A 12,007-nucleotide genomic window follows, 5' to 3' on the forward strand; every position below is an offset into this window, starting at 1 on the left:
CTAAATGTATAGTGACTCATATATTCTTCATCTGCCCTAATATACACCAACAGAAAATGGGAACAAAGAAATAGATATAATCATAATGAATGAGAGATAAGGGCTATATTAGAGGAATAAAAGGAAACCGAAATATAAAAAAGGATGAGAATACAAGTGAGAGACTCTTGGACTATGTCAAAGGAGGCAAAGAGTCTCAGAGTCAAAGAATTTCACGAGTATCAGATTATTAGGGGTCAAGGACTCTCACCAGGTCACGTACTCTCAAAAGGCCAAGGACTGTTAAGGGAAAATAGACTATCAAGGGGTTCAGGACTCTAGTTGGTGTCAAGAACTCTTAAGGGGTAAAGGACTCAAAAATCAAGGACTCTCAAGGGGTCATTGCCTCTCAGAAGGTCATGGATTATCAAGGAGTGAAGGAGTCAAGGGGTTCAAGGTTCTCAAGGGATCCAGGACTCTCAAGAGTACAGGAGCTCTTAGCATATGTTAAACATGATACAGCTAAACATTTGGGAATTGCAAAGGGGAGAGAATGGGCGTATTCTCAACGATGGAAAAGAGACAGGGCACTTCTACAGGACTGTGAGAGGTACAGGAGTCTCAGGGATGACTGTGTGAGGTACAGGAGTCTCAGGGACGACTGTGTGAGGTACAGGAGTCTCAGGGACGACTGTGTGAGGTACAGGAGTCTCGGGGACGACTGTGAGAGGTACAGGAGTCTCAGGGACGACTGTGTGAGGTACAGGAGTCTCGGGGACGACTGTGTGAGGTACAAGAGTCTCAGGGACGACTGTGTGAGGTACAGGAGTCTCAGGGACGACTGTGTGAGGTACAGGAGTCTCGAGGACGACTGTATGAGGTACAGGAGTCTCGGGGACGACTGTGTGAGGTACAGGAGTCTCGGGGACGACTGTCGGAAAATCCGACACCATTTAATATATCATACAGACAGATAATAATTGCTGCTGTATTACCAACAAGTAACCCATAGAAAACGTAACTTGTAGTGGAATTACCGTCTAAAGAAAACGGGATATCATCACCACATACTATTATAAATCACCACCTATTATGGTGGGAATTATTCTTAAATACATTAGTCTTTGGACTTTACCATCATAAAACATCTCATATAAATTAACTTAATTTTCAATATTAAAGTAGAGTAAATGTGACCCTTCTATCACTTTCCGTCATCTGGACAATGTAAGCCAGGCGTCAGTGAGGAGGAGGGGGCAGCCATTGTTGTTTCACCTCCGAGACGTGTGGAGCAAATTCGGCTCCTATCATATCTGGACAATGTCGGCCAGTAGCGTAAATAGTATGGAGTGTTAGACATTGCCATTGTTTATACTAGACCAGAGGCATACGGGAGCAAATACGGCTCCTGTTAATTTTACTTGGACGAAGTGTTATGGAAACCAAAGGTGTACCATTATCACACGCTGTCAACAAATTCAAGTTAAGTGTCTTTCCGAAACCCGTATATCTATCATTAGTGGCCATTAATGTCATTGGGTAGGGTGATCCGGTTAGATCACGAAATCGCCTCATACTAAAGGTAATTAAGCCAGGTCTTTATTGTTCCATGTATAGTATTTTCTCTGATATAGCTTGTCATATATAGGTATCTGGCTTTACAGCTCGCGCCCTTTTGACAGGTCAAGACGAGGAAGACTTTGTGCACCAGTTACTGGGTGATGGAAGCTACCTCAAAGAGGATAATTTGGTGTCTACACCCTAGTTATACCTGGTGGACTAACCTGCTGTACTATAAGATAAGGAACCTTTTCAATGTATGTAGTTAATACTGTAGTTTGATTGGCTGCATATAAATTCATTTAATAAACCCCCCTAATGTGTAGAGGATCGATTTGTGAGATTAAGAGATTATTGCAGAAATACAGTCCACTTATCATTATACAAATTGCTATCGAAGTATATAAATTAACGTAAATATAAATTCATATAAATTAAATAAATATAAATCTCACAGGTCGGTTCCCACATTATTTGGTCATCTTCGAACCGGATGACGGATTATTTGATCCTTTGAACCCACATTTGGTCATCTTAGTACCGGATGAACCAGTTAACCAGTGGATTCATTAAATAACTAGTGCAGTGTGATTTAAACAAAGGCCAGCCAGTCAAAGACAGCGGCGAAGCCTCGTGAGAGCTCAGGAGCCCCCCCTCAACTGAGTTCAGCTTCGTCAGCGGTTTCATGCACACCCACAGATATTTGGTGGCGTGTTATTTCGTGAAATGACAGCGCTAATATAGAAGCCAGCCAAATTAGTGACTGTGTCTTCGCCATATTGTTCACGGATTTCATGGTGTTAAATTTCGCGAGAGATTATCTACGAATTTTGTGGACTTTATTTCGCGAGGTCACTAATAATATTTAATACTTCTTGATAATATTAGAAGTTTCATAGAGGCTAATTAAGAGGCTATTATCAATAATTGTATATATTATTTCTCCAAAATAGAGAATTATTTAATATATACTGCACTAGTGTTCTCAATATAATATTTACTAATTGCCAACCCACAACAGGGTAGGATATGACTAGTTGAACTATTATTGCTCATCCTAGTCCCATTATTACCATAGTCAGTTGTACTATATTGAACAACCTAACACCATTAATGAATGGTCCAGACCCTATTTTGGGTGTAATTTTTATCAACTCGAGTTGAGTTGTATATATAATAATTTACTTATGATCATTACACCTTTGAGTGATTAATTAGTGTCTCTACCATCCTAGGGTGATATAGAAGAGCTAACCTAAAGGTACTTCCAGTGACACTGGTTTATCACTCAAATCATTAGTGTGTATGATTGTATATATATAATGTGTATTAATTTTAAGTGCTAACATCTAGTAGAGGTAGGATTATTGCCTAGTGAGTGCAGAATTTGACCCTAGGCTACCATCAGTGCTTGTTCAGTATTATGAGCAGCCCAAGTACAAGCCCCACAAGGCTTCACCAACTAGCCAGTATGGATAATGCAGGGAGAATGAAAAGAACCCTTGCAGGTCTTAAAGGCCACTTAACAAGACAGATCAAGAAATGTGAAGATTTGTCACAACAATCTCAAGTTGATTATGCTGACCTGGAAAGCTATTATCAAGCAGCTGCAGGTAAATTTGAGCAAATCAAATGTCAAATAGCAACATATGTGGCTGAACTTTCCAACACCAATTTATCAGAAACAGAAATAGACGAAATTATGGTTGATCTTGCGAATTATGAAGATCACACTCAGGCCACGTTACAGCCTTATGTCAAATTAATTGCCCAGAACAAGGCAACAGCAACAACAGCAACAGTTGCATCTAATACGAGTCAAGCAGAAGCTCGACTCCCTCCAATTAATTTACCCACTTTCTCAGGAAAAGATGAGGAAGATTGGGACGAATTTTGGAACAAATTCGTTGACCTTGTAGACTCAAAACAATCTTTACCAAAGAGTAGTAAATTCTCTTATTTGCAAGGCCAATTATCAGGTGAGGCTAAAACAGTAGTATCCCATTTGAGATTAACTAATGACGGCTATGATCTGGCAGTACAACTCCTCAAGGATAATTATGCTGATCCAGAAGTAAGAACATCACATTTAGTTCATGAGCTGTTGCATTTACCCTCACCAGAGGCTTCAGCTGATTCACTCCAAGTCTTCAAGCTGGAGGTAGAATCATTGATCAATGCCCTAAGCCTGACAGCAGATACAAACGGGGCTGAGTGGGTCTTGAAAATAATTGTCCAGGAGAAAATATCTAGGGACATATTGAGACAAATGAGTGCTCATTACAATAAAAGTATCTTATCCATGAATGAAATATCTGAAGGTTTAAAGTCAGTAGTTCATCAATTACGAACACATGACAAATTAAAACCACCAAGTAAACCCTCAGAAACCAATAATAGTAAACCACAGAGTACCAAAGGTACTCCAAATCAATCTAGACAATATAATTCAACACCAAAGTGGAACAGTAGCAGTGTGGGCGTATATGCAGTGGGACCCTCCAAGCCTATAGTTACTGTGTCACCCAAGAACGTGACACCAAAGGGTACAGGAAGCTATGGAACATGTTTGTTCTGCAATGAGAAACATTCAATGTACCACTGCCCTAATTTTCCTGATAGTGACGCCCGTGTTGAGCGACTCAAAGATTTGCAACATTGCACGAGGTGCCTCAGGAAACATAACATCAAGGATTGTGATACCCAATTACACCCTTGTAATAGGTGTAACAAAGGTCAGCACCACGCAGCATTGTGCAGAGACACCAAAACAACGTCTCCAAACCCCAAGGTGGAAGATAGCATTCCCACCACAGTACAGTACTGCAAGGTGCAACAAACAAAGAGTGTCCAATCGGCGAAGTCTAAAGGTAATACGACTTTGCCTACTGCCCAAATTACCATCGTGAATAAGAGGGCCAAGGTCCATACCCGTGGGTTGTTTGACCAAGGATCCCAGAGAACATTTGTCACTAAAAGGCTGGCAGATGAACTACAATTAAGGCCTGTAGCCCAGACGTCATTCAACATCTCAGGGTTTGTAAAAGATGCAGGACCTCAAGTCTACCAGGTGGTACAACCATCTGTACGCTTAGGCAGGTACGTCTGTCGAGTACAAGCCATTGTGGTGGACAAAATACCAGTAGACCTACAAGTTCAAGGTCTGAGAGCAACAGCCAAATTCCTGAGAAATAGAGGAATAAAATTGGCAGATAATATTAAGTCTGATCACCTCACCGACTTCAGTCTCCTTGTAGGGACAGACTATTGTCATCGATTCATCGGTAGCCCTACTAAATATCAGGGTATAACCATGTTAAACTCTGCAGGAGGTAAATTACTCTCAGGCCCAGTATCAAGCCTGAGGAGACCTATGCCTGCAGATAAACAATACCAATAGAAATCTAAATTTGTCAGCTGATTATATTTCTCCAGTAGCATTATACTAAGGAGATTACAGCTGACTATACCAACAGAGGTTGATGTTAGTATCATCATTTAAAGCTGAAGATGAGTTCATAAGGCCTCAGTGGCAAATCAGTGAACAGTAGCCTAAAACTGCTACAAGTCACTGTGACCAATGTCACTGAACCCACTGCAGTCTCAGAACCATACTTTAATTTAATGATGAGCTATTCAATCTTCTGAATCAATTAACTGAATTAAACCCCAATAAATCTGATGACTGATTTGATACATTTATTATTTAATCAAGATGTATTCCATGGGCCTCAGTGTTTATATATCAGTGACCAGTTACCTGAATAAACTTCAAGTTATATCTAATGTCACTGATCTCACTGCAGTCCCTGAATCATACTTGACTGTAGTACTTGATCACATTCAGTCTTCTGGGTTAAATAATATGTAATTAGGCTTGAATATTAGCCTTTCAAGAGTTGACAGGGAAATGAAATCGCACTAGACTTCTAACCCCTGCAACTCTAGTACGGGACATCCGTCCTGTACAAACAGACGCACAAATGTGTGATTACTAACTACTAACATCAAATTAATCTAATAATTCGAAGGAGGAGTATCGGTGTTCGTCTGTTCTAAATAGGACTTCGACCCGTGAGCAGCCCCCTGGGGAATTATGTCGGAAAATTCGACACCATTTAATATATCATACAGACAGATAATAATTGCTGCCATATTACCAACAAGTAACCCATAGAAAACGTAACTTGTAGTGGAATTACCATCTAAAGAAAACGGGATATCATCACCACATACTATTATAAATCACCACCTATTATGGTGGGAATTATTCTTAAATACATTAGTCTTTGCACTTTACCATCATAAAACATCTCATATAAATTAACTTAATTATCAATATTAAAGTAGAGTAAATGTGACCCTTCTATCACTTTCCGTCATCTGGACAATGTAAGCCAGGCGTCAGTGAGGAGGAGGGGGCAGCCATTGTTGTGTCACCTCTGAGACGTGTGGAGCAAATTCTGGCTCCTATCATATCTGGACAATGTCGGCCAGTAGCGTCAATAGTATGGAGTGTTAGACATTGCCATTGTTTATACTAGACCAGAGGCATATGGGAGCAAATACGGCTCCTGTTAATTTTACTTGGACGAAGTGTTATGGAAACCAAAGGTGTACCATTATCACACGCTGTCAACAAATTCAAGTTAAGTGTCTTTCCGAAACCCGTATATCTATCATTAGTGGCCATTAATGTCATTGGGTAGGGTGATCCGGTTAGATCACGAAATCGCCTCATACTAAAGGTAATTAAGCCAGGTCTTTATTGTTCCATGTATAGTATTTTCTCTGATATAGCTTGTCATATATAGGTATCTGGCTTTACAGCTAGCGCCCTTTTGACAGGTCAAGACGAGGAAGACTTTGTGCACCAGTTACTGGGTGATGGAAGCTACCTCAAAGAGGATAATTTGGTGTTTACACCCTAGTTATACCTGGTGGACTAACCTGCTGTACTATAAGATAAGGAACCTTTTCAATGTATGTAGTTAATACTGTAGTTTGATTGGCTGCATATAAATTCATTTAATAAACCCCCCCTAATGTGTAGAGGATCGATTTGTGAGATTAAGAGATTATTGCAGAAATACAGTCCACTTATCATTATACAAATTGCTATCGAAGTATATAAATTAACGTAAATATAAATTCATATAAATTAAATATATATAAATCTCACAGGTCGGTTCCCACAACGACTGTGTGAGGTACAGGAGTCTCAGGGACGACTGTGTGAGGTACAGGAGTCTCAGGGATGACTGTGTGAGGTACAGGAGTCTCGGGGACGACTGTGTGAGGTACAGGAGTCTCAGGGATGACTGTGTAAGGTACAGGAGTCTCAGGGACGACTGTGTGTGGTACAGGAGTCTCAGGGACGACTGTGTGAGGTACAGGAGTCTCGGGGGCGACTGTGTGAGGTACAGGAGTCTCAGGGGCGACTGTGTGAGGTACAGGGGTCTCAGGGACGACTGTGTGAGGTACAGGAGTCTCGAGGACGACTGTGTGAGGTGCAGGAGTCTCAGGGACGACTGTGTGAGGTACAGGAGTCTCAGGGACGACTGTGTGAGGTACAGGAGTCTCAGGGACGACTGTGTGAGGTACAGAAGTCTCAGGGACGACTGTGTGAGGTACAGGAGTCTCAGGGACGACTGTGTGAGGTACAGGAGTCTCAGGGACGACTGTGTGAGGTACAGGAGTCTCAGGGACGACTGTGTGAGGTACAGGAGTCTCAGGGACGACTGTGTGAGGTACAGGAGTCTCGGGGACGACTGTGTGAGGTACAGGAGTCTCGGGGATGACTGTGTGAGGTACAGGGGTCTCAAGGAGGGACTCAGTGAGACAGATACTGGAGGCAGACGACACAGGACGCGGCCTAAATGATAACAGAGTCTCCGGCTGTCCCGCAGATATGTTGTGATGCTGCCGGGTGTACTCACCTAGTTGTGCTTGCTGGGTGAGGCTTCTGCTCTTCACTCCCACTTTTACATCTTCATTAGTTCATATTTAAATACTTTTCATCTCTACCTTTTTAAATTTTACATCGATTTTGTCTTGGTGTCTCATCTTGTCCGATGTTCTTATTGGTGGAGTGTCAGATGAAGAAATTCCTCCTGACATCTAACAGTGCTTCTCTTTCTTCTTTGTTTATTCGTTTTAGAATATGTCACTATCATGTCTGCCCCAGTCTTTCCTCCAGATAAGGGAGTTCGAGTTACCTCAGTCCCCCTTAGTTCATGAAGGAGCCTCATTATATATCATGTATAAATCCGTTATGCATTTTTGATCGATTTTTATTTGATCAATTAATAAAATATCTAAGTAAGAGAATTACTACATTACTACTCAACTATTCCCATACGAACATTACTTTTAGTTCCTAACATGTGGTGGTCAGCAGGTCTTCTGCAGTGTCCACTCTTCTTGTGTTTCTTGAACCATTGTCTTAAAGACATTGTTTTCTCCACCTCACATGGCACCTTCCTCTTCCTGCCTGTACCTCACTTCCCTCTACTATATTGTTCATACATCTGAAGGTGTGTTGAGTCCCACGAAAACGTTTATGTAATTAAATGTTTCAATTTCGGTTCATTTTCACTTCTATATATAGATCTAAGTATATGTATAGATATGTATTCAGTCTGTTGCTGAGAGACGCTCTGATAAGACGAAAAGTTCAACATTCTCCTTCCTATTTTTCTGTGTTTTTTCAGAATATATATATATGTATATATATATATATATATATATATATATATATATATATATATATATATATATATATATATATATATATATATATATATATATATATATATGTCGTACCTAGTAGCCAGAACTCACTTCTCAGCCTACTATGCAAGGCCCGATTTGCCTAATAAGCCAAGTTTTCATGAATTAATGTTTTTTCGTCTACCTAACCTACCTAACCTAACCTAACCTAGCTTTTTTTGGCTACCTAACCTAACCTTACCTATATATATAGGTTAGGTTAGGTTAGGTAGGGTTGGTTAGGTTCGGTCATATATCTACGTTAATTTTAACTCCAATAAAAAAAAATTGACCTCATACATAGTGAAAAGGGTAGCTTTATCATTTCATAAGAAAAAAATTATAGTAAATATATTAATTCAGGAAAACTTGGCTTATTAGGCAAATCGGGCCTTGAATAGTAGGCTGAGAAGTGAGTTCTGGCTACTAGGTACGACATATATATATATATATATATTATGTATTATATATTATATATATATATGTCGTACCTAGTAGCCAGAACGCACTTCTCTGCCTACAATGCAAGGCCCGATTTGCCTAATAAGCCAAGTTTTCATGAATTAATTGTTTTTCGACTACCTAACCTACCTAACCTAACCTAACCTAACTTTTTTGGCTACCTAACCTAACCTAACCTATAAAGATAGGTTAGGTTAGGTTAGGTAGGGTTGGTTAGGTTCGGTCATATATCTACGTTAATTTTAACTCCAATAAAAAAAAATTGATCTCATACATAATGAAATTGGTAACTTTATCATTTCATAAGAAAAAAATTAGAGAAAATATAATAATTCAGGAAAACTTGGCTTATTAGGCAAATCGGGCCTTGCATAGTAGGCTGAGAAGTACGTTCTGGCTACTAGGTACGACATATGTCTATATATATATATATATATATATATATATATATATATATATATATATATATATATATATATATATATATATATATATATATAATGTTAATAATAAATTAAAGTAGAGAAAGAGGATGAACACTCACACTGGACGTTGAGGTTGAGAGCGTTGCTCTGGCCGTCACCCTCCTGGTTACTACCGAGGCACGTGTACAAGCCACGCATGTCGGCTGTCACGTTGTGGAGCCGCAGGGTGGTGTAGGTCGCCTGCGCCGCCCACTCCGCCCGTCGCAGCGGCCGCCCCTGCACGCAGAGAGAGAAATATGCGTTTAACTTCTCATAATTAGTGACCTGGGGACAGATTCACGAAGCAGTTACGCAAGCACTTACGAACCTGACCATCTTTTCTCAAAATTGGCGGCTTTGTTTACAATTATTGAACACTTAATGAGCTCCGAAGCACCAGGAGGCTGTTTATAACAATAACAACAGTTGAGTGGGAAATTTTCAGGCTAGTAAACTGTTCAATAAATGTAACCAAAGCCGTCAAAGAATGAGTCAAGATGTACACGTTCGTAAGTATTTGCGTAACGGCCTTGTGAATCCGGGTTCAGGTTTTGGGTTTTGCAAAGATAATTATGGTTTAACGTTTGTCGATGTGTGTAGTAAATTGGGTTGGAGTTCGTGTAGGTGTTCTAATCGTTACATATGCAAACATACATGCGCAAATATTTACAAGTTCAAACACACACACACACACACACACACACACACACACACACACATACAGGCTATTTAACACAAGGGGCACACGCACTAGGGGACACAGGTGGAAACTGAGTGCCCAAATGAGCCACAGAGATATTAGAAAGAACTTTGTTAGTGTCAGGGTGGTTGACAAATGGAATGCATTAGGAAGCAATGTGTTGGAGGCTGACTCCATACACAGTTTCATGTGTAGATATGTTAGAGCCCAATAGGCTCAGGAACCTGTACACCTGTTGATTGACGGTTGAGAGGCGGGACCAAAGAGCCAGAGCTCAACCCCCGCAAGCACAACTAGGTGATTACAACTAGGTGAGTACACACACCTCATGAATTTAGGCGGGATCCAAGAGTCAATGCTCGATCCTGTAAGCACAAATAGGTGAGTACACACACACACACACACACACACACACACACACACACACACACACACACACAGACACACACACACACACACAGACACACACACACACACACACACACACACACACACACACACACACACACACACACACACACACACACACACAGACACAGACACACACACACACACACACACACACACACGTTATGTGACAAAAAAGTACTGGGAAGACGGGACACCATCCAGTAACTACACTTATGTAATTAGGGGACCGGGTCCCCCTAGTTACCCCACTGTCCACTGAGTTCACTCAGTCCCCGGCTGTACCCGGCCCCTTGGGGCCCGGTGGCTGAGTGGACAGCACGCTGTTTAACACGGGAGGTACGCGAACAAGGGGACACAGGTGGAGACTGAGTACCCAAATGTGCCACAGGGACGTTAGAAAAAACTTTTTCATTGTTAGAGTAGTTAACAGGTGGAATACATTAGGCAGTGATGTGGTGGAGGCTGACTCCATACACAGTTTCAAATGTAGATATGACAAAGCCCAGTAGGCCCAGGAATCTGTACATCAGTTAATTAAATTGACAGTTGAGAGGCGGGACCAAAGAGCCAGAGCTCAACCCCCGCAAGCACAACTAGGTGAGTACAACTAGATGAGTATTGACTGGCTCACTCACTCTCTCTCTCTCCCTCACACTCGACTTTCCCTCCTCTCCATTCACATTCATTCAAATTTCGCTGTCCTGCCGGTATCACGTCTAACGCAGATAATGTTAATATTCTTTAATTTAATTTTCCCGTAAAATCAGATATTACCTCAGTCCAAATATTTTCTTTTATTCCATTACGTTGTTAAGCCAGAATTTTGATGCTTGGAGCCGAGTTAATGCTTCAATGGAGAGGCTTGGAGCCGAGTTAATGCTTCAATGGAGCGGTTTGGAGTCGAGTTAATGCCTCAATGGAGAGCTTGGAGCCGAGTTAGTGCCTCACTGGAGAGGTTGGAGCCGAGTTAGTGCCTCACTGGAGAGGTTGGAGCCGAGTTAATGCCTCAATGGAGAGGCTTGGAGTTCAGAAATCATCACACTTTTTCTGGCCGATGGAGGACTATTACATAGGGAGCTGGTGATGCGTTGCTGCGATATGTATCGCAGCAAAAGATTTACTACGTGGCAGATTTACTGTATTTAAAGTAAGGTGAAGCTCGCTACCTTCTCTGAACATTTCAACTTTTAGTTAATTTATGGTTGAGCCTTCCTGATATATTTGTTACTGAAGGGAGGAAATGTTCTGCTAATATTCCACAGTGATCTTCCAGATAGACTTAGTATTCATGAGGTGATAATGTTCCACTAGTGTTACATGCAGGCTTTCCTGACCGCTTTAGCACTGAAGGGTGAGAACACCGCTCTTGGGTCTCTTGTTGTTTCGACGACTCTGGAACCCAGATCCTTGTCAAAACTCTTCTCATATTTCCTTCAGACACCACGAGTCACTAAAGTGATGGTGACAACGTTAGAGTGATAAACAGTTTCTGTATACTTGCAGTTGATGGTGAGTCTCGGTGTTGCATCACCATCTGCATAACCAACAATGAAGCCACAAATATTTTAAATATTCACAATCGTGATCTCTTGTAGACATGAATTATTTAATACAAAAAAGGGTTAATAATTTTTTTCAAGAGTCGTTTCTATTTTTCAAA

General features: G+C 40.9%; 1 protein-coding gene across 1 annotated transcript in view; it reads right to left on the reverse strand.

Annotated features, from left to right (window-relative positions):
- LOC138371747 (uncharacterized) overlaps positions 1-9,463 on the reverse strand; it is a 311,310-nt gene extending 301,847 nt beyond the window's left edge. Inside the window, exon 1 of the mRNA XM_069336768.1 lies at positions 9,317-9,463. Coding sequence (XP_069192869.1) covers positions 9,317-9,395 — 79 coding nt within the window. The 5' untranslated portion in view covers positions 9,396-9,463. The remainder of the gene's footprint in view (positions 1-9,316) is intronic.
- Positions 9,464-12,007: the final 2,544 nt, after the last annotated feature.

The sequence above is a fragment of the Procambarus clarkii genome, chromosome 36, assembly GCF_040958095.1.
Source record: "Procambarus clarkii isolate CNS0578487 chromosome 36, FALCON_Pclarkii_2.0, whole genome shotgun sequence".
Lineage (NCBI taxonomy): Eukaryota > Metazoa > Arthropoda > Malacostraca > Decapoda > Cambaridae > Procambarus > Procambarus clarkii.